This window comes from Barbus barbus (genome assembly GCF_936440315.1).
Source record: "Barbus barbus genome assembly, chromosome: 17".
Classification (NCBI taxonomy): Eukaryota; Metazoa; Chordata; class Actinopteri; order Cypriniformes; family Cyprinidae; genus Barbus; species Barbus barbus.
This window is the reverse complement of record NC_136745.1, coordinates 7,650,967-7,677,948: the sequence shown is the minus strand read 5'-3', so window position 1 is coordinate 7,677,948 and position 26,982 is coordinate 7,650,967. Positions and strand designations below refer to the sequence as shown.

Below are 26,982 nucleotides of genomic sequence, written 5' to 3'. Positions count from 1 at the left end.
TACAATGTAATCAAATAGTGTCTGGTTTCTATTGATATCTATTTTTTTGTGTCGTTTTTACAGACTATAGAAGTCAATGGGGACCAGCAACTGTTTGATGACCCATTTCTGAAAGATATCTTCTTGAGTGCACTATTACGGTGGCCGAGAAGTGCAAAACAAATCACAAATGCAAATCTAAAAAACAAAATAACAATTCAGAAAACATTATAACAAATCAGAAAACACAACGACAATTCAGACAAACCGGAAGAGGTAGGTATAGTTTGAGACAGCGCCATTGGTTTGGCAATAGAAGAACAGCAGAGTCAACTATTAGAAGCATTGGTTCCAGTGGCACAGATAATAGGTCATGTGTCATTATGTTTTTAGACGCGACCGAACCGGGTTCGAGTCCACCTTTTGCCGAACTTTTTTTCTCCCTTTTCAAATCTCGTATCGCATCGGAAAGGCATTTATTTTCAATAAAAATTAAGGAAATAATCCAAAAATTGAAAATAAAGTATCGGGTAGGGTTAGGGTGGGTGTAGGGAGAGCTTTATTGTACCAATAAGGTGGCATCTATTTAATAATTTGAATTAAAATTATAATTTACACTCGGTATGTTATTGCATACTGTTTTTTTTACTACAATACTGAGGTGCAGATAATTTGTGTAAATAGGTATTGGTTAAATAGCCTCTATCGCTGTTTACACAGTGCAAATAGCTGCTGCATAAAAATATACATGCATGTACATTTACAACACTGTACTCTGTATTATATTACCTTTGAATCAGAATACAAAAAAAACTTGTTAACGCTAATGTGAGGGTGTTTCTAATACAGTGTCTATGGGAATTATGGTAAATTTGACGTAGTTCTGTCAAATAGCGATAGCAGCTAACGTATTTACACTGAGTGAAAATAGCAGGATTTTGGGCTGTGTATACTACTTGTTGCAAATAGTGGCAATTATCTGCACCTCAGTATTGTAGTAAAAAAAACAGTATGCAATAATACCGTATTGAGTGTAAATTATAATTTTAATTCAAATGGATGCCACCTTATTGGTACAATAAAGCTCTCTCTACACCCACCCTAACCCTACCCGATACTTTATTTTCAACTTTTGGATTATTTCCTTAATTTTTATTGAAAATAAATGCCTTTCCGATGCGATACGAGATTTGAAAAGGGAGAAAAAAAAGTTCGGCAAAAGGTGAACACGAACCCAGGTCGGTCGCGTCTAAAAACATAATGACATGACCTATTATCTGTACCACTGGAACCAATGCTTCTAATAGTTGACTCTGCTGTTCTTCTTCTCGTTCTTCCTGTACACCTTGATTGATAGATGTCTCGTCCAATGGCGCTGTCTCAAACTATACCTACCTCTTCCGGTTTGTCTGAATTGTCATTGTGTTTTCTGATTGTTATTATGTTTTCAGAATTGTTGTTGTGTTTTCTGAATTGTTATTTTGTTTTTTAGATTTGCATTTGCGTTTGTAATTTTGTTTTCAGAATCGTGATTAGTTTTGCACTTCTCGGCCACCGTACACTATCCCATTAATAATGTCATTATCAATAGAATATTCTAGTGATCTTCAGTAAATTATTTCAAAATAGAAATATTGCTATTTTATAAACTAATGGAGGGTGTGGGTCGTGTTTTGCCTGTCTCAAGAATCACAGATTTCAGGGCGATTCGTTATTTTAGGCTATAAAAAGTTATTTTTCCCTCCCTAACCATCCCCCCACACTCTCACCCCACATCACGCTCACATTTCTGCTTCCTGGACCCTCCCCCACCCCTCTGCGTCCGCAGGAGCAATGAGTTTTGATATGATTGGCTCTCTAACAAGCGTAGCCTGCGCTGATTGGCTGCCTCACCGGTCACACGGCTCTGATTGGTCACATTTTCGTTGCATGTTTTACCCGAATCCCTGGCACATTCTTCAGCCTTCAAAGCGGGTGATGCAAGGTTTGTGATTGTTTTGCTCTTCTCTTTGAGCTTGGTGTATGCTTGTCAGTAGAGGCCAAACCGCGCTGTTTTAACTTGCTCTTTTTATTTCTGTCAGGCAGATGAAGGCGCCTGTGGAGGGCTTCAGAGGGGCTGGCTTTCTTAGCTAACACACTTGCATTTAAGGGCACTTAGTTGTCAACACTGTGGCAGAATTCGGGTTACTATGAGTAAGTCACAGTCACTTCATATTGTAAATTTATTAGTATTGCTTAATTAGCGGTGAGATAATAGCTGGAATGCGTTTCCAGAGCACATGGTAACAAATAAAATCCCGACAATAGCTTTAAAAGTTTAGGGATTTTTTTTAGGGATTTATTGGTGGAGATGCAACATATGCAGGAATCCAGTCATGCATTACATACGTGCATAATATATATATATATATATATACATATATATATATATATATATATATATATATATATATATATATATGTGTGTGTGTGTATCTGTATATATCGTTATTAACTTAAAGGATTGAAGAATAATATATAAAATATTATATTGTATAGGCTATATAGTCACTGAATGTCAAACTGCGGCTTATTTATTATATATTACCTGTATTTTATACCTACAAAGTAACACTTTTAATAAATTCATAAATATATTATTTCTCAAATATTTGGTTATGAAAAAAATAATCAGTATTCATGGGCAATCTGAAGTTTAGTACTTAATTTTTAATTGAACATCAAGAGTTTGTCAAAATTATACGAAATATTAATGTATAATAATAGGAAGTGTGCGAATAAAATTAAGTGCTTTAATAATTCTATTTATCATATATACCATTCTATTCTAGTGCTGCCAAACGATTAATCGCATCCATGTTTTTGTTTACATAATATATGTGTGCTGTGTATATTTATTATGTATATAATATATAAATACTCACACATACAGAAATATATGTTGAAAATAATTACAAGTTTATACATTATTTTATATTATATATACAATATTTAATATATAAATATATTTTTCTTAAATATATACATGCATGTGTTTGTATTTATATATTCATAATAAATATACACAGTATACACACATATATTATGTAAACAAAAACATTTGTTTTGGATGCGATTAATCGCTTGAAGTCCTGTGGTGTGACAAATGAGTATTATTATTATTTTTACATTTCAAATATTCAATAGGTAGCTGAATTTGTCTGCATATTGCAAAAAAAAAAACAAAACTGACCAAAAAAGATCTAGCAAAAATCCCATTATTTATTTTTCATATGCAAAAGTGCAAAACGTATTAAAAACAGACCAGAGAGCAGACGTTTCAGCCCATGCTTTCTTCAGTGCTTATGAGGCAAAAAGCAGCACCACACTTATATATAGACACAATTGCAAATTGTAGACAGCTGATCTTAATCAATGAGGGATAATTGTCATGCCAACAATTTCCCTTCACAAATCACATCTCTTCATTTAATCCTGTTGGGGTTAATGATTTTAACAAAAAAATCCAAAAAGCCTCTCTTTGTACCAATTTTCTATCACGGTTACATTTTACATTTATTCATTGAGCTGACGCTTTTATCCAAAGCGACTTACAATTGCTATATATGTCAGAGGTCGCACGCCTCTGGAGCAACTAGGGGTTAAGTGTCTTGCTCAGGGACACATTGGTGTCTCACAGTGGATTCGAACCCGGGTCTCTCACACCAAAGGCATGTGTCTTATCCACTGCGCCATCACCACCCCTTACCACCTCTCCTGTGTAAAAGAACCCTCTCAATGCCCAGGAATTTGAAATCAGAAAAATAATGTTTTGCAAACTCAAAATGACGAAAAAACCGAGAAGTATGATCCTGTCTCCTGATAGCGCTCATATGTTCAACAATTCTAGTGTGCAATGCACATTTTGTTTTTCCAACATGCAGTAAAGGGCAAGAACGCAAAATTATGTATATCACATGTGTTGTTTTACATGTGATCACTTGTTTAATTTGATAAGTTTTACCCATTTGTGGATGTGTAAATGAATTGCATTTTAAATAATGCGAACAGGCAACACAATCTTTACACTGAAAATTTCCATGGGCATCAGAGAGGGTCCCAGGAGTGGATGCACCAATTTATCCCATTGCATTTTGATACCTGGAGAACCTTTATTTTGTTTGTTCTGAGCGCACACAATTCCTGCTTTATGCATTTCAAATATTCCATGTAGTCTAATGAGTTAAAAAAATGAGGAAATCTGGCATGTTACAACACACGTCAACTTCCTCAAGGTATTGTCACCTAATATAGTAGGTGTCTAGTTACTCTAGTCTACCTTCATGCTTAGTCAGCTGTCTTATATTCATGTTTATTTACTCTGTGCAGTTTACTTTGTTCATATTTGTAGTGTCTGTTTGGTTTGTATTTGAGCAGAACGTGGAGTGCTTTCATAGGATCCTGTAGAATGTTGTCTGTTGTTGAGAACATGGTCGACTGGAATCACAGCGCGACCTGCGCCAAGACTCTGAGAATAATCTTGATCGAATCACTGCCTGTTCTCTGGCATCCACCATCTAGATATTCCTTAGATACAATCTGTTAATGGACTTTGATCTAATGATGGACTGTTAGGTCTCAGAGGGTGTTTTAATGACATTTTCTTGCTTCTGCAGTCCCCATTTGCAGCCAAGTTTAATAGGATGCGTTCAGCCACACTGAATTTATTTAGGAAAATGTTATCCGTGCACCCTCTTCCCTTCAAGATAGGCGATGTGAGGGAGTTCACCCATTCGCCACGCTGCAGTGTGTGTGTGTGTGTGTGTGTGCTGGCAGGGAGGCGGCAGCAGCAGTGTGTGTCTGAGGCAGCGCAATCTTTCTCAGGGGCATCTTTCTTATGCTCTTTGCCTCTCCCCACTTCTATTTTTCCCTCTTTCATTGTCTTTTTCAAAGGGTTTTTGAGGTTTTCACTGGTGCTAGTTGCGATATTCCTCATTCATCATAGATTGTGTCCTCTGACAGGCTCTTTTCCCAGCTGTCCTCTTACTGTAGCTCAGAATTGATTTGCCTGTGGTGGATGTGTGGTCTGGTGTCGAGATGGTTTTCACCTTGTTTTGTCCTTGCGCCGTTTTACAAGGAGGAAATATGCCCGGTTGGTTTTAAGATATATTCCTATTAGGATTTTGCGTTAGAAAAATTGAGCAGCTCTTTATGTAAGTTAGTTCAAGTCGATTTGACTTGCTTAATCACATGAAAGAATGCTTTAGGGAACAAGTTGTACCGCAAGTTTGTGTGGTGTGGCGATTATTGTTATTACTGATTTGAGGGTGTGTTATAACTCGTTAGATAGCATTTTCTGTCGTCTGGTGTCTGGAATGTTATATTGAGTAATAAAACTAGTTACTTTAGGTTTAATGATTAGGTAGAAGCTAGTCAAACCTGACTTTTCCTGAACACATCATAGATTTTCCATTAATCTTCCTTTTGGATCAATGCACTTTTATGGCACAGGCGTGATTAGCCAGCTTATTCAATGTGGCCAAAGCGCTCGGATCACATACGTGACGCATACTGTGTGCTTCACTTGCCAAAACCAGCGCTCCCCTGAGGTCCTGACCAGCGCTAATGAATTCACAAAGAATGGGGCTCTTCTGCTTGAGTGCCAATCCATCTGACTTCTCCACTGGAGCGCACACACGCAAGATACAGTATGTCTGTGTTCCCAGCCTGGCTTGTTATTCACATACTGTAGTAGAGGCCTGGCAGATAGCAGAAATGTAGTACAGTACGTCACTCAACATACAGTATGTAGCCTTCAGCCTTTAGATGTAATGTGAGTTAACCTACAAATGCTTTGTGAAAACTCAGCAATTCATTAAATATATGAGAATAGGATTTAAATAGTATGTTTATGTCAGTGATGGGAATCTTTAGGCACCCAAAGATCTGATTCTTGATCTATTTTTGATTTTTTTCTTGTTAATTAATGAGTTTACTGACTTTTTGAGTCCACTTTAAAATAATTACAAATTAATAATAAATTGAAACAATATATATACTGTATGTGTGTGCTTATATATACATAATAAATAAACACAGTACACATACATATATTATGTAAACAAAAACATTTATTTTGCATGCAATTAATCGTTTGACAGCACTACCTCCATAGCATTTTCCCATAATATTTAAATGAATTAATTAATTTATTTAGGGTGAATTATCCCTTTGAGTATTATTGAATAATTAAATATAGCTTCAGAACATAGCAAATATAGAGTAATTGATCAGTTTGATCGGCAGCATCTCTAATTGCCACAGAAGATAATTTTAACTTATTTTTAAAATCAAATTCAAAATCTCTTGCAGTTGAAGTCTTTGGGGCAAGATCTTATTCTAGGATACATGTTAAAATAAAAATGGTTTGAAACACATCTAATATGTGGTTGTATATACAGGTAACAACCAGTAGAGATGCAGCTGTATTGTTTATACTGCGATTTATGTGTGATGTAATTAATAATTAATTCCCACACTGAGCAGAAAACTATTCTGCAAAATAGGCGGTTATTTCCAGTGTAGACAGCTTTGTTGGTTTTAATGGGAGTGGTGTAGTTTTGAGGAACTGTGCCACACATTTCCAGAGTAATGATGATGTAATGGTTGGTTACAGTTGCCGAGCAGCTCCATGACTTGTTGCATTAGTTCAGAATTCAGCAGATGAATATGAGTGCATATATTTACAACAGCCTCCAACACCACTCATTCAGTCATCATGTGTTACTGTTTTGGGGTTGACTAAAGTGTTTCATAATGTAAAGCTGTTTTTTTTGCACAATGCCAGGATTATCCTTGAGTTGTTCTGAATAATAGTATCTGAAATGTGAATATTTTTAATATAGTTATTACTACATGGTAATTCTACATGAATACTGTACATTTTGGGATTGAATTTCCAGTAAATAGTTATCCTGACCACTCCTAAAGACTTAAGCTTTATATGTGTAAAATGAGACTAATGTTAATTCAGAAATCATTCTAATATGCTGATTTGCAGTGTTGAACACAATTGTGCGGCTCAATATTTGTGGAAAACATGATTCTTTTTTCAGGATTCTTTGATAAATAGAAAGTTTATTTGAAATGGAAATCGTTTGTGCCAAATTAAATTATAATGCTGTCATGCTTGAACAATTAATGTGTCCTTGTTGAATAAAAGCATTGATTTCTTAAAAAAAAAACAACAACCAAAAACAATTTACCCTGAACTTTAAGTGATATTAACAAAGATTCAAGCACCTCACTTCTGCTTTTAAGCCTCCAAAATGTCTTGACTTTCATGGCAAGTTCACTGTAGTAAACGTAGCCTAGTTTTTGTTTGTTTTACATACTGCGGCATGTGGTAATCAGCAGCATGTAGATGGTGTGAATAGCTCTTAAGCTGTATTGATACCATAACATGGTTTGACAAATTGTATTTGAGCACATTTGCACAAGATTGGATCACGGTTTACGTGGCCTGTGTTAACAGATGCTTTTGATTGTGCATCTATCTAAATGAATCAGCTGAATTTGCCAGTCACTGATGAATGCTGCAGCGGTAAAAGACACTAAACAGTTTCTGTTCTACCACTTAAAGCAAATGACTCATTTAGCAAAAGGTCAAAATGTCTTTTGAAAACGTGAGAAAAGTAGTGAAATGGTTTCGAATTGAAATGTTCACACATTTGTGCTGATTTTGAATAAACGTTTCGTCTATTTTAACAGAGAGTGGCCTGTGTGTGCGGCCCCCGACCCTGTTTGTACTTATTTTTGGAGACGTCTCTGAGCTGCCCGTCAGAACTGTAGGATTCAGTAATTGGTTTTCTGAGAGCTAAATAACCCAGAACCATCACTGTCAGAGGCGTTTAATTATCTACAGTGGGAAGTGACCAAAAAAACACCCGGTTTGTTTGTTGCTTAATAATTTGCTGTCTTTTTTTTTTTTTTTTTTCATTCTAAAAGACTATCATGCATTTTTAATAACAGGAAACACACAGCCAGACTTCCTTCCCCCGATCTCTTTTTTTCTTTCGCAATTTTCCATTATCTTTTTTCTTTTTGCCCCCTCTTAGGCTCCACCCCATTCCTCTTCAGTCTTTCTTGTAGCCACCTCGCACTCGTTTCTCTCTCTCTAGCTGGTTCGCTCTCCCACTCCCCTAAATGCAGTGACACTTGCATTCTGTGTGTGCATGCGTGTTTGTCCGAGTGAGAGTCGAAATAGAAAGTGAGGGAGCTGGGGGGGGAGAGAGGGAGTTAGAGAGAAAGAGAAAGACAAGGAGGGGTGGGAGCCTGTGTGTGCTTAAGCTAGCTACTCACAGAAAAGAAGGAATAAGAAAATTGAAGTAGCCGCCATATGCTGAGGATTTTGGTGAATGCCTTGCTGAGGAGACACGCTCTTTTTTCCGGCGGATACTAAGAGATGGGAAGCTCACATTTGCTGAACAAAGGCTTGCCATTAGGTAAACGTTTACCTTTCCTTCTGCATGGGGCCACATGTGAAAGTGTTGTACGGAAATCTGCGGATATTTGAGCGTTCGCTCGGCTGTCGTACAGTATTCTGGCTTCCCCTCCCCCTCTTCCTTTCCTCCTCCCCTCCTCTCTGCTCTGCTTTTCCCTCTTTCCTATTATCTTTCATCTGAACCATTCATCCACGCACAATTGCTTGCTTTCTGCTCTCTCTTTCCCGTGCAAAGACAGCATTCGTCCGAGAGCCGGGACCTCTGATGGCTCGCTTTATTAACTGCATTAATCTTTCCGAGCTCCAAAGATTAAAAAAAAAACCACACACTATCCACTCTGGAAAATTTGAGGGGTTGGCAAGGACATGACTCTCTCTCTGCTATGGCCCTCCCTCACATTGTGCAGTGGAAATGTGGCTTCCAGTTCCGGCCTTGACTTGCTTCCTAATTTCAGTCTCTTCGAAGGAAATTCTCATTCTAGAAGAGTCCAAAAGAGGGAATACTTAGCCGTAGGAAGAACAGGGTGTTTCAGGATTTCGTGGAAATAGTTACGGCTAATGGGCAACTATTTAATATTGTAAAATAAACATGTATTCGTAAGATATTTCTGATCTGATGGACCCAAAAAGTACATTTTCATTGTCATATTTTTAGGAGGAGATCGACTAGTGAAAGTCAAAATCCCTATTAATGTCATTACAGTGTTCAAGTGACTCCCTTTCCACCTTTTTGAAAAATCCCAAGTGCACATTTCCAGGAAATCTGGGTTGAGAACAATGCATTGTGGCTTTCCACGAATTACAAAAAACAAGATTCACCCCACTCTGTGACGAGCAAAAGCATGTCATTAAAAAACAGGTTTTGTTCTTGTCGCACGGTGAACGTGAAGCTGGGATTTGAAATTGGCTTTCATTTTCACCAGAAGGCAACAAAGGGGGGATGTCAGCTTGAATTATCGCCCGTGGGCAGTCGAGGTCTTTAGACGCCGTGTGTGACTGACCCTGTTGGTTCGTGTTGCTATGAACTAGCTAATTCAGACAGATCCAGCTCACCCTCGGGGCAGGGCAATATGAACAGAGAGCGCCGAGGGATTTTGACAGAACGGTGTGGTGTGAGAAACTACCGTGTGTTTTTTCCCAACGCAGGCATCTTGATTTACCCACCTATGGTCTTACATGCAAAGACGGAGCAAAACAGTGCTTTTTCTTGATTGTAGCATTTGATCCCAGAGCTGCATGCTTGGATGCATCTAGTTCATGTTGTTGGCAGTTTGTCCCAATCAGAAAAAAAGAGATAACAGTGGCTTTGTTACAAGATAACCGGATCCTGCTGGGATGGTTTAGATGTCACTAACACATAATTTACGGTTGTAGAAGTTCACCTTCATTACAAATGGAGAAAACAGCTGGTTCTGTGTGGGAACGGATATGTGAAAGCCAGGGATCTCTTCACAGAGGTAAAGAGCTCTTGTTTGTGCATAAACGTGTGTATTTTGTGTGTGTGTGTGTGTGAAAGACTTTCCTGAGAGCAGGGTGGGTGGTGCTGATAGAGGTGGGTGTGTCTGTGTCTTATGGGCATGATTACTCCATGTCTGCACTTGCCAGGCTGTATAGGGTAAACTTGGGAGAGGTCGCAGGTGCACATATTGTACTTTTGTAATTATATCATTAACAAATAGCTACGTATTTTTACCTAAATGTTTGCACCTGAAACATACTGATTAAGTTTGAATTATCTAAGAGGTGTGTAGATGTTTATTTATTTTTTTTACATAAAATGGGGTATATAAAATGTAACCAAATTAAAAGATTTCTCAAATGTAATATATACTCTAGTCAACAAAGCCTTTCATTAAAGTTCTCCTAAAACCTAAAACCAAAATGCATTTTTTTGATCCACTTCAAATGTTGACTACTATATATATATATATATATATATATATATATATATATGGGGTTAGTAAGATTTTTTAAATAAATTAATACTTTTCTTCAGCAAGGTTGCATTAAATTGATTAAAGTCACAGTAAGGACAATGTTATAATATAATGTTAAAAATGCTGAAGATTTGCATCACAAGAATAAATTACATTTAAAATATCAAAATATAAAATGTTTATTTTACATTGTCATAATATTTCACAATATTACTGTTTTTACTGTATTATTGATCAAATAAGTGTAGCTCCAGTGAACATAAGAAACTTCTTTCAGAGACATATGATCATACTGAACTTGTGAACGGTAGTTTACACATATACTTGGACTTTCCATTGACAAGTCCGTTGGTAGATGCTTTTTAACTGACACTAGGCAGAATGCCAACTTCTGCTACTCAGCCAAGCAGCGCACTTATCTCCAATGTCAATACAGTGCAACAGTCACTGCCCACCTTTTCTGCAGCCTTGGTTCCGGAAGTGTTTTTCCCATTCATTTTCTCCATAGGGACTTAAACCAACCAGCTCTGGGATGAATCAACATTACAAACACTGACTGAAAGCAAAAAATAGAGACAAAGGCAAGACTGTGTACTGAACGGTTTTGTACGTGAATGAACTGCAGTCTCACGAAACACTGAAAATGCTGTAATTGAATTGAATTTTTTTTTTTTTTTTTTAAATCTATTATTTTTTATTATTTAAAAACAAATCTTATAATTTGTTTATTATACAACTAGTTCATTATCATTGATAATATACAATACAATATGTTTAATTTGAGATTTATTCTGAAATATTTAAATATACCAATATATAAGTAGTTTGAGAGTGCAGTCGATTGCAGTATTTGCAGTGATTCATGGAAGTGGGCTGCTGCTGATAAGCCCTTTGGAAGTGTTTTTTTTATGGTAGCATCAACATATTTTGGTCTTCAGTGGGCGTTTGGCTTGAAGTTGATTAGCTTGACCAGCATATATTGGGTAATCCCTATGAATTGATAATTTAAGTCTGAAAATGTTGGTAGTCTTAGATCAGTAAATGTCGAGGAGCTTAAAGGGGTCATCGGATGCCCCTTTGATATAAGTTGATATGATTCTTTAGGGTCTTAATGAAAAGTCTATAACATACTTTGGTTAAAAATTCTCAATGTAGTGTAAAAAACACCTTCTTTACCCTGAAAAATCAGCTCTGTTTTCATCAAGCCGTTTTTTAGTCCATGTTCCTTTAAATGCTCATGACTCTTCTGACCCCGCCCCTCTCTTCTGTGGGGCGACGAGCAGTACTGTTTACTTTAGCCGCGAAACTGGCTGGCTAACTAGCACATATTAGGAAAGGCGATTTACAAAGATTCATAAAAAAATGTTATACTCACTTCGCGCGAACTTAGACGCATTTAGGCAGATCGGGGATCGGCGCATTCACTTCAAAGCGAAAGTAACATTAATCCTCTGCGTCTTCAGAGGCTCAGATGTCAGGAGTAAATGACGACTGCTTTATTCATTATTACATCCAACAACTAAACACTTCAATCGCTTAGTCGGAGACATTCTTGTCTTCCCCTGCACCGGACCTGACACAATGGCAGACAGCTCTCAGCTCACTCAGGGCGGGTCTTAGGTAAGACGGTCTTGTCAATCAACTCTCGTGGGAGCGGTCTGTACAGAACTACATCATTCTGACAGGAACTTCATAACAGCCTGATTTGAGAAAGGGGATTTTAAAATAGGGGTTTTAAAAAAAACCACTGGGTGGATTTTTATCATTATAGGATGGATGTGTACATACACTTCCAACACACATTTATGTTCAAACAACTTGAAAAGTGAATTTAGCATCCGATGACCCCTTTAAACAGCACAGTTTGAGGTACTGACAAAATCAGACCCGCAGAAGAAGCCCCAGGTGTTCGTGACTTTATTATTGCACATCATCTGTGTTACATCAGCTGCGGTTACGTTAAGATCATTCATTCATTGTTTTCTCCTTTAAACCGATTATCTGTGTATTTCATCATGATGCCATCAGTCCTCTTATAAAGGGACTGATATCAAGAGTCTGGCTGATTATATATATATCATATAACTATTTGGCAAAATGTTACTGACTAGTAATTGACAAGATTGTTACTTAAACGGTGCTTTATGCTGTACAGAATCTATTTATCATGAGTTGTTCAGATTGCGTTAATCGAAGATGGTTTTAATGATAATTAAAATATGAAACGGTAATACTAACCATGGGAAATTTTATCATGATTTATCGTCAAACCAGTAATCGTTACATCCCTACCTTGAGCCAAATCTAGTATTGTGTTTCATCATTTGGAAGCAGTCTTAAGGCCATTGCACACCGATTTTTTCGCACGTTAAAAAATAAATACGACTTCACGTTGTGTCAATCACCTTTACACACAGCCTCCGAAACTTTCGTCTGTCGTAAAAAAATATGGATTAGGTTCGATTTTCTGTGTTTTCGCATCCGTAGCAAGCATTTTGATAGGAAATGATGATGAATACGGAAAAAAACGCATGGGAAAATTTCGGACTCAGTGTGCAAGTACCTTTACAATAAAAGTGAATTGCCTTTACCTGTGCAGACAAAATGAGGTTTACTGTCAGTGCTCACAAGATCAAGATGTGTAATGTGATTTCTGTCTCTCTGTAGGCATCAGGCCTCCCATAATGAATGGCCCCATGCACCCTCGTCCTCTGGTGGCGCTGCTGGATGGCCGGGACTGTACGGTGGAGATGCCCATCCTGAAGGACGTGGCCACTGTGGCCTTCTGTGATGCCCAGTCCACCCAGGAGATCCACGAGAAGGTATCTAGCACTTAATGTCACTTGCTGTTTTGCTACGGTAGCACTTTTCATTTTCGTTGTTGTTTTATTCTTGTTTTAAATTGCTTTGGATAAAGCATGGGCTAAATAAATGTAAATTTCACAGTTCAAAATGAAGCCAGAAATGTTCAAATGTAACTTTCTCCACCTTTGAAATATCTTTTATTTTCTGTTGGCTGAACCAAGACCGTGTGGGCAGAGAAAAGTAACATAAACCGATAATATCTCAGCCTACTTTTTCACCAATCCAATCTAGATGAATAAAACAAATTCCTGCTCATTAATTCCCACTATTTCACTAAGGAATATGTCCTGCCACAGAAGTAAAATGCATTGCGAGTGCTGTTCATGTGTTTAAGATTTATTACGACTGTGTGGAGTGGTGTTTTTTCACCACTGGTTCGTACAGATTAATATATCATGTAATATATGTTGGAGTATGATTCTGCAATACATCATCGATCCCATTGGCTCGACGTGATGGAGCCTCTTTGGCTTTGTTACATGGAAAAAGCACTTCATCTCACAGTCTAAAAAAGTAGATTGCACAATGGGGTAATATTTATGAGGCTGTGAACGTTTTTGCCAGAAATGAGTAGAATGATTCATTAGATGAATTCACTGGGTAGCATGATGAAATCTCACAGCCATCCTTCCCGCTGTACTTCATGTGATTTCTTTCTTTCTTTCTCAATCTCACTTGCTCGCAGCTATTGATCAATCATTTTCTTTAGCATTTGTTAAAGCTAGATGGGCGGAATCAGATCTGTCATTTTCTGAGGATCACATTTTTCTTTGTCAGTTGTTAAGAATAATGTTTGACATGTTTCTCAGCAATGAACTTTATCTGACTCTAGTGTCATATGGTCAAAAATAAACCATAAACTAAAGACTTTTAGAATGCAATTTACAATGGCATTTATAATCTATCAAATCTAATATCTTCAGATAGAAAAGTTATTTTAATTTTAAGAGTATTTCACAAAATTACAGTTTTTTTTAGATCGATGGATAGACAGATAGAGATAGATTTCATATTTCACACACACACACACACACACACACACACACACACACACACGTACTTACATTTCACTGCTGGTTATACTCTGTATAATTGTGTATGTGACGAATAAAAATCTTGAATCTTGAAACACACACACATATATATATATAATTTTACAGATTATTTATTTATTTGATTTAAGTAAATGCAGCTTGGTGAGAATAAGAGACTTTCAAAAACATTTACAAATTTGATCAACTCCAAACTTGTAAACAGTAATGCATGCTAGTACATTTTTCTTTATATTTAGAATATATTTAATATTTATAATTATACTATTGTTCATTGTTAATTCATGTTTGTTCATAAGATATTAGTTAATGTTAATTTATACAACTTCGGATGTTAAAATGTATGAGTTTATGTAGAAATTAACATTAAGCGAGATTAATAAATGCTGTAAAATTTAGTTCATATTTATTTCATTTTCACAGTTGCATCAAGAAATGGTAATGTATAGGACCTCATTGTAAATTTATAAAAACAGAAATTTCTATATGCAAATTATATGTAATATAAAATGTAGTTAACAGTTTACTGTAACTACAATTTCAGTTAGAAAAAATACATCCGGTATTATTTGCTTGCAATATGCCAAATCTGAAGGATACAATAAAATAAATAAAAAAAATAAGAAAACGCAAATTTTGGCCAGTAGTGAGAAAAAAGCACTCCATACAAGTGTATGTGGATCAAATAGAACTGGCTGGAAAAAGAGCAAGTGCACCGTTTGATAGTGTGTTCATACTAGGGATGTGCATCTCATGCATAGCCAATGATACGATACATTAAAGATACGTATGAAGCAGCTACCGATGCATTGCGATACGATTCACCCCTACTCACAATGCGATTCGATGCAATACGATGCAATACGATGCAATGGAGAAAATATGATCAATTTTAATGCCTCGATGCCTGTTTCATAAAACAAGTTTACCAAATAAGCCAGGCTTATTTCAGTTAGTCTGACTCATTGTCAAATGATTTGGTTCCATAAAGCAAATTTAACATAGGCCTAGATCAAGCTTAGTCACTGTGGCAACTTATGCTGGGAAACTAATCTGGTCTAAAGCAGGCTAACTGTCAGACTAAGCAGAGTTCCTCTAACACTGACCAATAGGAGCACAATGATATTATCACTGCCTTGCTCACATACTATTATTTGATTTTTATTTTACAGTTACTAGCCATGCAGCCTTTTTCTCTGGTTTTATGAAAGCTGTACCTTTTATAGTTTATAGAACAGATAGCAGAACATTAGAACATTACAATCTAAAATGGCTCTTTAAAGCATTGAAATAGCTAAATTAAAAGCTAAAATCACTGAATTAAAAATAAATAATACATAAAATGACTATATTTTAACTGCTATAAGAAACACACATTAACTCATTTGAGCTTAGTAGTTAGGACTGTACTATTTGATCTACCTATTACAATAGTCCCTTTACAGTTACTGCTATCATAAAAATACACTTATATGTAGGTTTAAAATTCTACAAAAGACACATTTAATGCAAAATGCATATTTGACTCGGTTAAATTATTTTATTAATTAATTAATTATTAATTATTGCGATATTATTCTATTATCGCATGCCTCGCCCACTCCTGACAGCAAAATGGATATATTTGCATGAATTTCTAACATTTACAGATGAAAAACATATCTGTGACAAATGCATTAAACAGCACAAATACATTTGCTGTTGGCCATTCTAGATTGATCTGATCCATGATCGGCATTAAGGGCTGCTTAAGCGTGTACAAATTAGTGAGATTGTGTGAACTTAATTTGTCGTTTATGGAGCCGCTTTAGCCCCGATTGATTTGTTAGGTTATTTCAAGTCAGGTTTTAATCCCCGCTTTTCCTCAGGTCTCCTAGTGTTGTTGTGATTCGTCATATTCACGAGAGAGAACGCGCTCGAGACACAGTTTAGAGAGGAGAAATCAATCTACATAAATATTGGTCACAGATTATTGGTCAATTTCTAAATAATAAAAGTAGGCCTATAGCACATCCACTAGTAATTATATATAAATAAATCGTTTTTTTTTTTTACAGATGCAAATATGTTAGAAAAGATGCATCGCGATATAAATGCTAACTTGTAGCCGATGCACACTTATTAAACCGATGCATCGCATCGTTAACTTTTTATGCCGAAGTGAATCTGGGAATCTGCCCATCCCTAGTTCATACACAGAGGAAAGTCGATTTTCTGCTGTCGGTATTATCAAGAGTAACTGTTTTGTTTTTCACTCTACCCATGAACCGAAATTAAGCTCATTTGCTCCATTCATTCATCTGGCTACACACGAAAGACCAGCCATCGCAGGCCACCATAAATCATTCACTCTCAGTCTCAACACAATTCGCTTAATTCCATGTCATATAAACATTTGCTCCCTCTTGATGCACTCGTGCTCATTCAGACCGTGGCATTTTTTCTGCTGATTTGTGGATTGCTGTTGGCATGTTTTGTGTGGTTCTGGGTGGCTGCCAGGTTGATTCTCAAAGAACACTCCCCAGGCCTGCACAGACAGATGGCACTCCCTTTCTGCCCCTTCCCACAAACCTACAAAGAGCCTCCGCATTTGACTGCTTTAACCGCTGTTGAATGGACAGAAACTAGCTTCAGATAAGATAGAAAATCAATCGTCTGTCTGGGAGAGAAATTATTAGCGGATGATAAAGTGACGTGAAAACTGTCTACTAAAAAATGGCTGTAAAAATCTCTGTTTCATTCTCATAAACAACACTGATTGCTTAATGCGGTGGTTTTTCTTGATGGGTGTCAAACCAAATGATGTTTTTCATCATCAACCACAGTTATAATGTGATAAATCTGTTTTATGTTGTGTTACTCCAGATCTTGGTTTATTAGATTATGCCAAGTGAAGTTATTGTTTTTGGTCATCAGCAGAAAACTAAATATGTTGAGTCATATTAACAGCAAATCATGTTGAAGACTGAAGTGTTTGGCATAATACTTTCCTCTAAAGAGTTTTCCTCTACCTCAGGATTTTCTAATCAGATTAACAATGCAAAAACATGATCCTGGAGTGCATAATTAGCTCATGACAATAAAACACATCCCCACATTCTCATTGCCAGGGTTATTATCGTTTTTATTATCGTCATTTCAGCTAGTTGTCAAAGTAATATTTCTCAGTTAGCTTACAGTTGAAGTAAAATAACTAAAACTAAAAGGTAAATATTAATAAATACAGTATATAGAGACATGCTTCTTTAAAAAAACAAAAACTAATACATATGGCAAAAAAACTAAATTAATATAAAAATGATAAAAATTAAATTAATTAAATCATAAATTGTTTCTGAACTTTCCAATATGTGTGCAAATAAAAATGCAAACAATACTATAATACAATATAATATATATGCCCCCCCCTCACTTTAATTTTGGGGTCAAATATAGCCTGGGCATGTTTGACGGGGTGAGAGCCGCCCATTAAATGTGTGATCAGATCTTTGTTGCAGCTGAATGATCTTCTGGGATTGAGCCCATATCAATGCAGCCAGTTTTATTAATTTAATTGAAGCTTCTTGACTAGGGTGGAATTGGCTCAGGCCTGTGATGCTATGCATATTAAAACTATATTATGAAATAATAATAATGAAATAACACACATTGTGAGCATTTGAATATTTTAATAAATATATATAATAGAGAAAAACCTTATTTTAAGGAGCATTGCACGTGACATACATTTATTTATGTTATGGCCATGAATTAGGAATTCATTACCATGACTCATGTTCCCTCATTTAAGTTAAATTGTTGCCCCAAATTAAAAATCCATTCCCTTGATTTAGTCAATTGTGGGCATATTGTGCTACTTTGTTCTCTCATTTTAGTTAAATCAAAACCAGGGATTGGATAAGTACAACATTTTCATGATTTACTTAAACGAGGGAACTAATTACTATGTTGGGGGAACAACATAGTAGTAGTTCTACTTGTGACTGTCTTCTTTGCACAGACTGACTGTAGTTTGTGTCCAATCTCTCAGGTGTTAAATGAAGCAGTGGGTGCTCTCATGTACCACACCATCACCCTGATGAGGGAGGACCTGGAAAAGTTCAAAGCACTTCGTATAATTGTCCGTATTGGGAGTGGCTTTGATAATATCGACATAAAGTCTGCTGGAGACTTAGGTAATGGTTAAGAAGGTTTTCTATTACATCCTACACATTGCACAACAGTGTGTGTGTGTGTGTGTGTGTTTGTTGAATAAAGAGTCTGACCGTAACCTGTCCTCCTCCTCAGGAATAGCAGTCTGCAACATGCCAGCAGCTTCAGTAGAGGAGACCGCAGATTCCACCATGTGTCACATCCTAAACCTGTACCGACGCACCACCTGGCTGCACCAGGCTCTCCGGGAGGGCACGCGGGTCCAGAGCGTGGAACAGATCCGGGAGGTCGCGTCTGGGGCAGCCCGGATCAGAGGAGAGACGCTGGGGATCATTGGCCTAGGTGTGTTGTCTCGCATAGCCAGATGTTTGACTCTCGACATGAAGTCTGATCCATATTCTGGCCAAGAACCGCCCACTTAGACCTAGAGATCCTCGGAACGAGATATAATGTAACCAGCTGCTGTTTGTTTTGTGAATCTGAATACACTGGTTCAGACAGAAAAAACCCCAGAACATTTGAAATTCTATTTATGGAGCCACCGGTGGCTATGAAGAGAACAGAGAGGAAACTATTGTTAATGTGTGTAGACTATGTGATCTGCATTTCTGTAATCATTACAGAATTCATCGCTCAGCAATAAGGATTATTTTTCTGCTGGTCTGTGGACTTCTGCAGTCACTGAAATTGTATTCATTTATTTATATTTATTTATTTATGAAGAATTAATCTTTAGCAATGTATTTTTTTCCGTATGTGTATATATCGATGTATATATCTTCACAATGAAAAAAAAAATATATATATATACAAAGAAAAAAAATATATCAGTAAGATTTTTTAAAGAAACAAATACTTCAATTAAACAAAAGTAAAATAATTCAAATAGATATATTCATTAAAGAATATGTCAAACAATTCTAATTCTATTCTTTAACGAATATATCTATTTGAATATCTATTGAATATATATATATGTATATCTCACAGGTTCATTAAAATATTAAGCAGTACAACTGATAATAATAATTTCAACATTTGTTATAATAATAAATGTTTTTTGAGCAGCAAATCAACATATTAGACTGATTTCTGAAGGATCTTGTGACACTGAAAACTGGAGTAATGATGCTGAAAATTCAGCTTTGTATCACAGAAATAAATTTAAAATATATACAAATAGAAAACAGTTATTTTAAATTTTAATAACATTTCATAATATTATTGTTGTTACTGTATTTCATAATGAAACAAATGCAGTCTTGTTGAGCAGAAGAGTCTTCTTTCAAAAACATTAAAAAAGTCTTCCTGAGCTCAAACTATTACACAGAAGAAATAATACATAAAATAAACTGTATAAATAATACAGCTATAATATAACTCAATTAATTCCTAAACACCCTTGTGCTTGAAATTCAAAACAAAACAATAAAACAAAGCTCACAGAGGCTCGTAAGGACTCATAGTGTAATATTGGGACCTTTTAAATACATTTTCTTCCCCCAGGCTGTAGGAAAAGTAACATAACTACACTCATTTTAATGAAACCTGTTTTTGTTTTTTTGTAGAGTTGTCATTTTGTCATGGCATGACAGTGAGAGGCTTTGCACTGAACTAATGTAATACTAAAAAAGTCCTTTAATTCATGGCTGAAGTGATATGTCTGCTCTCAGGGCGTGTTGGACAGGCGGTGGCGCTGAGGGCCAAAGCATTCGGCTTCAACGTGATCTTCTACGACCCGTACCTGTCTGACGGGATGGAGCGAGCCCTGGGGCTGCAGAGAGTCAACACCCTACAGGACCTGCTCTTCCACAGTGACTGCGTCAGCTTACACTGCAGCCTCAACGAGCACAACCACCATCTCATCAACGACTTCACCATCAAACAGGTGCCGCCTGCAGCCACTCACAAGCTCAAGAGCATGCATGTGCTGGAGCCACAACTGTGTATCATCATTACTGTGTGTTGATCGCAGATGCGTCAGGGCGCCTTCCTCGTGAACACGGCGCGTGGCGGTCTGGTGGATGAGAAGGCTCTGGCCCAGGCTCTGAAAGAGGGCAGAATACGGGGAGCAGCACTAGATGTCCATGAGACAGAGCCCTTCAGGTGAATAACAGCAACATGTGATGTTTAAGAATCATGTTGTTTTGACATTTGGATGGATTGCTTGCTCCAAGCCCCTTTTTTATTCCACACCCTGCCTCTACCATTTTTTTTTTGCGTTGTTATTTGGCTTCAAACCCTACAAAACATGCGTCTGTTTGCTACAAATATTTGCAAAGAATGTAAGCTGTTTCCCAAATGCAGTTTCAAAGGAGACGAGCAGTAATAAGAAATTACGCCATAAATAGTTGTTTGCTTTTAAAAATGAGGTTAAATTGCTTTCATACCAATTGTGAAAGCCAGTGTTATTTTAGTATTGTAGTATGTATATATATTTATTTAGTATGTATATACTATTACAATTGTTTATTAATATTTTCTATATATTTTAATTTCAGTTTAATTTTTAGTACTTTATGCGCTTTTGTCATTTTTATTAATGTTTTTTTTTTTATATTACTATTTAGCTTTAATTTATTTTCAATTTCAGTTTTAGTTTCATGTTTTATTAATTTCCAGTTAGTAATTTCAGTGCTTCAGCTTATTTTAGTAATAATGTTTATATTTAATATTAATATTTTATTTTATTTCAGATTTATTTAAAATAACCAAAAATGTTTTTAGTAGCTTTAGATTCAGTTAACAATTAGGTCTTTAATGCAATTAAAATGACAATATTTGCCGATTAATTAAATCTGAATTATTCTAGGAATGCACGATATTGGATTTTGCCGATATTCACTATTTTTCAGCTCATTTTTGCCGATACCGATATATTTCCTTTTGTTGAGAAACAACACCAAGTCTCTTCCTGTGCAGAGATTATAAATAATAGTTATTTTTTAAATTTTGGTTAGTTTTTAACAACGAATTAAATAAACAATAATGAAGTTATTTTATAATGAGAGTACATTGAAAGCTTTTTTTATTTATCAACTATTTATTTATTTATTTTTCAGACAGATGCAGTGGTAACCTTAATATTTTTGTTTGAAGATTTAACATTTGTAGATGGTCTACAGCAAAACAGTTGAAGAAAGCTTGTATTCAAGTTTTCATAATCAGTTTAAAAAAAAAACATATTACACTAATTAATAAATCTGTATATATATAATAAAATTATTTAATAATTTTTTTTTTACAAGTGCCATGTTTGTAATTTTTAATCATGTAAGCTATAGCTTCTGACCTAATTTTATGATATCAATTACTGCTTTATTTAATCATAAACAATCTTAAATTTATTTGTGTATTTTACCTTTATTTTATTTACAAAAGGCCAACAGCGCCCCCTAAGTAAATAAACACCTAACCGGATGGGCATTAGGACCTGGGAGAGGCTGTTGTTGTTGTTGCTGCTGTAGACCTTATTGCTCAAAAGTTTGCAATAATTCCTAAATTATTCACAAATTAATCGCACATCAATTTGGGCTTAGAAATGACCACCAAAAGTCTTTATTGTGTTAAGAAAAGCTTGGAATAGGCATTACAATTACAGTAGCTTTAAGCCCCTCTGTAGTCAAATATTTTATCCCTCAAAACTCATCTTTGATCATCAAAATTACACATTTAAATGTTTTTTCTTGTGAAAATAATTTTCTCATGCCTTAAAATAGCTTGAATGTAACTCTACACCCTTGCCTCATTTACTATACACTGAGCTATGAATATGCAAATTAGCCCCGCCTCCACTCAGTCACACTGAACCGTAGTAAATGTAAAACAATGGCCTACACGGATAATGACTGATAAAACTATGTTTTTAGTAGCGGACAACTACAGTGAATACTGTAACATTTGTTAAAGTTACTTATTTGACTATGTTGTCCTAAAATGCCTTGAAGACTGAATGCAGCCGTTTGTGTGTAGAATTTGAGTAGAATTTTTTCAGGTTTCTTTGATGAATAGAAAGTTCAGAAGAACAGCATTTATCCGGAAATCTTTTGTAACATTAGAAATGTCTTTATCATCACTTTTGATCAATTTAAAGCATCCTTGCTAAATAAAAGTATTACTTTTTTTTATAATTTCTTTCTCAAAAAAAAAAAAAAACAATTATACAGACTACAAACTTTTGAATGGTATAATGGTGTATAATGTCCTTCCACTGAGGTCACTCTCACCCAATGAGCGTGTCAGACTCTTACACAGCTGTATGTTTGTGTCAGTTTCAGCCAAGGTCCTCTTAAAGACGCGCCCAACCTGATCTGCACCCCTCACGCGGCCTGGTACAGCGAGCAGGCCTCCATTGAGATGCGCGAGGAGGCGGCACGGGAGATCCGTCGGGCTATTACCGGTACGTCAGCACACGACACACAGAGTATCACTCTGTACTGCATGTGTCAAATCATTCAAGAGCGCTGGGTGTTTGACCTCTTTCATCAGCCGAGTGAAATCCTTGTTCTTTAACTGTTCTTTAATTTAACAGGCTTGATGTGCTGTGATCAATGACTCAGGGGTTGCTGTAATAAAGCTGTTTTCCTCCTCCAGGTCGCATTCCAGACAGCCTCAAGAACTGCGTCAACAAAGAGTTCCTCACACAGACCACGCACTGGGCCGGCATGGACCCGGCCGTGGTTCATCCAGAACTCAACGGCGCCTACAGGTACAACAAACTACTGAATAATTCATTCAACGTAGCTGAATTCATATTCATAACTGTATCCTACATTCGTAACTGAATGAAGGATACAGGTGGTGCTGTTGTTTTGTATTTGCACAGAATTTTTTTTTACCAGGACTTCTAAGTAAAAGAATAATCCACACATGGCCATGTAAGATTACTTTTACTATGGTTAAAATCAATACTTTGGATTTCTCAATACATGTTCCTGGTCTTATTGCATGTTATTAGAAAATTCTTCTAATCTTTCTTAAATAAATGTCGTAACTTGTAAAGCCTCTGAAATGCCTATGCCGTGCGTGTTGGGAAAATAATGAGTTAATTTACCGATAAGGGTTCATTGCCCATTACAATATCCAGAGTGGACAGTAGCCAGTATTAATTATATGTGCTGTACTGTATATTAGGGGTGTAACGGTACACATACTTTTTAGTATTGTTACTTTTGAAATCTCACCTTTCAAATTACGTCCATTTTTTCAGGATATTTAAACAATAAATTGACACTCTTTCCTGTGGCGTGACAGATCGCTATATTAAGCCTCAAACGGCAGCGCAGAGCGCGATCATCCCTTCCTCTTTACTACTAGTTTTAACGTGAAATAAACATGAATGAACATCTCACGCCTCATGTAATCGCACAAGCATTTCATTTACTTCAGGCAAGTCTTCAGTGTCCACAGCTTGTTAGTTAATTAGAGAAATATCTATATTACTTAATTCAAGAATATATTCATTATATTTACTTTACCTGTTAGTGATGTCTTAATTATTGTGTGTTTAAATAAATCTGTTATGAAACAAGTTAAGACAGCCACTGTGTAATTGAATATATTTCAGCAGCAAATAGAAATTTTATAATTTAGAAGTTAATTTAAAAATTGCATTATGTGAAATTTATGTTTTTATACAATTTGAGCGTATTGTTATATATATATATATATATATATATATTAAAAAAAGTAATTAAATTTAAGCTTGGGCTCTGTTGTTAATTGTACCCTTGTAGTAATGTAAAAGAGCTCCCTATAGTTTAGAGCATAAGCTGAGGTAGATTTTTATCCCTAGGAAAATTTCAATTATAATTGAATTTATTTAAAGAAAGAGCAATTTGTTCAGTAAACCACTGTTTAATAAAAAAAGCAATTTTATGTTTAGTTTTTTCCCCCTGCTGTACTGAAATCATACCGAACAGTGACGTCAAAACCGAGGTACGTACCGAACCGTCGTATTTGTGTACCGTTACACCCCTACTGTATATAATAAATAATAATAGAATAATAATAATCTAGAAATTAAAAACAGAAATTCATATCTACTGACAAAGTAATTCATTTCTAAAACAGACACACAGGATATTTAAAGGGTTCCCCTTTTTTCGAAATTTGATTCAATTATGATTACTGGATAAGAATGTTTGAAATAGTTTTGATTCAGACTAATGAATCATTCAGACCAGTATGTGAATCTGTTCGACTGATTAATTGAAAAGAACCTATTCAAGTGAACAATTTGCTCATGAATCGATATGACTATATAACTATTATAGAGTCTAGTGTATAACTATAATGCATATTCACGATTGAAATGTTTGAAATGTTCATTACTTTTACCTGGTTTTATAGAAACATTTTTTTCCATGCCACGGTAAAATCACTGACACATGGCTTATAAAAGACACACACACACACACACACACACACACACACACACACACACACACACACACACACACACACACACACACACACACACACTTTAATAATAAAATGTTCATATTCAAATAAAATAAACATATATAATATACTTATTATTTATAATTAAAAATAATAATAATAAATTCTTACAGTAATACAGAAATGTTTAGTTATATGGTTCATTAGCTTAAGTGTTGGGTGTTTACGGTTGGTGTGCAAGTTGCTGTATTAATATTCACGTTCAGAAGTTTGCGGTAAAGTTTTTTAATATTTATGTTTTTGAAAGACGTCTCTTAGGCTCAACCACGTCTGCAGTTATTTAATCCAAAATACCGTAAAAACATTAAAATTGTGAAATATTATTACACTTTTGAATAACTGTGGTCTTTTTAAATATATTTTAAAATACAATTTATTCCTGCGATGGCAAAGATAATTTTTAGGGTTCTTTACTGAATAGAGATTTCAAAAGCATTTATATGAGTGAAATTGGAATTGTTTGAAAATTATTCATGTCTTTACTGTCACTGTTGATCAATTTAATGCAACCTTGCTGAATAAAAGTATTAATAAAAAAAACGTACTGACCCCAAAAATTTTAAATCAAGATTGTAGAATATGATGCATATTTAAGCGTGGCTCATCCAATCAGATTGTAGAGCTGGAAGTAACGCTCCATTTATAATCCAACCTTATTGCAATCCACAATTTAATAGAGATTTTAACAGAGGCTTGGATGGCTGTACTGTTGGGGCCGTCGCTGTGCTGCAGGTGTTGCTGACGCCACCGTTAATATTTTTCCTCTTCCTCAGGTACCCCCAAAGCGTAGTGAGTCTGGCTTCAGGGGGTCTACCTCCGCCAGTGGAGGGCATCATGCCAAGCACCGTGCCCATCACCCACAGCCTACCCACCGCAGTCCACCCTCCACATGCCCCATCACCCGGCCAAACCGGCAAAGCCGAACCCGATAGAGAGCAGCACCCCAACGAACAGTTGTAGCCCCCTCTTCAAAGGCTCTCCGTACCACTATAGAACTCTCCTGGTCCTTCTTTACCCCAAAGAAGAGGAGCGGAAACAGGCTCCCGGGCTCAGAACCAGCCACTGAAAACAACCACGACTCCGAAGCAGCCAACTCTTTGACTGAAGGTGGTGGACTGCGCTCTTTGAAGTATCTAGTGGGAAAAAACAACTACAAAAAAGAGAAAATTTTGTGGATTTCAAACTTCTCCCTGATGCAAAATCCTGCTGTTTTAGATTGTAGTCTGTCCAAGTGCAGTGGGCGAACATTTATCCGTTTTTTTATCTGTCGAATGGGTTTCATTGTTAAAACAAAAGTAGCTATTACATGAATGTAACCTGTTTGTGTACAGTTTTTAGGACATGATCAATGGTTTGTAGATGAGAAAAAAAAACTGAAACAGCATTAAGGGAGGCATCTTACCACCTGATTATAGATACAATAAAAAAATAAAAATAAAAGCATATTAGTTTCGCTCGTTTGATTTTAAAAGCCCCGAAAGAGGCGGGATTTGCACACCCTCTCAGGAAAATGTATCCCCCCCCCCCCTCACTTCCTTTTAAATTAAACCACATAGTGCATTGTTTTTTGTACCCATTTGTCTTTTGTAGTCCAAATTCAGTACAGTACTTTAAAGAACTACACTCAGTATGTTTTTATTTTTGGAGCATGTATTACTTTATGTGTCAAAGGTTAAAAAGAAAACAGAAAAGTTCAGTTTTTGAACAAAGAGAAAAAAAAACAATTTGTCTTGTGCAAAGCTGGCGTAATGCTTGCCTGTTTGTGTGACTTGATTGTACCGTGTTTTTCAAGGATGCCGGGATAGTTGCAGCTCTCCATCGCCTACATAGTTTCCTTCCTGGTAAAGTGGTAGGCTAGCAATATACATACTATATATACTATGAGATATTAATATTTTTTGTTAAACAGAATCCAAAAAGAAATGTTTGTGACTGTATGCATTTGTATGAATTATTTTAAATGAAATAAAAGTCCAAGTTAAACGACACGGCAGCGTTTCTGTGAGTTGCTCTCATGCCAGGACAACAGAAATAGTGCAGGTTCAGGTTTCCT

The 26,982-nt window shown here is 36.0% G+C and overlaps 1 protein-coding gene across 7 annotated transcripts; it reads left to right on the top strand.

The window, feature by feature from the left end:
- Positions 1-1,895: 1,895 nt before the first annotated feature.
- On the top strand, positions 1,896-26,917 carry LOC306883280 (C-terminal-binding protein 1). 7 transcript variants are annotated; one of them, XM_079438432.1, is made up of 11 exons: positions 1,916-1,963; positions 2,061-2,172; positions 13,066-13,220; positions 18,346-18,490; positions 18,603-18,809; positions 20,141-20,355; positions 20,443-20,573; positions 22,739-22,866; positions 23,061-23,175; positions 24,352-24,404; positions 25,703-26,917. In XM_079438432.1, the coding sequence occupies exons 2-10, from the start codon at positions 2,169-2,171 to the stop codon at positions 24,371-24,373; spliced, it is 1,122 nt and encodes a 373-aa protein (XP_079294558.1). In that variant the 5' UTR covers positions 1,916-1,963; positions 2,061-2,168; the 3' UTR covers positions 24,374-24,404; positions 25,703-26,917. The 7 variants fall into 7 exon arrangements, with proteins under 7 accessions (XP_079294555.1, XP_079294558.1, XP_079294554.1 ...); XM_079438430.1 differs by lacking the exons at positions 1,916-1,963; positions 2,061-2,172 and adding exons at positions 8,083-8,462; positions 9,836-9,918; XM_079438429.1 differs by lacking the exon at positions 24,352-24,404 and having other exon boundaries at positions 1,896-1,963; positions 2,065-2,172.
- Positions 26,918-26,982: the final 65 nt, after the last annotated feature.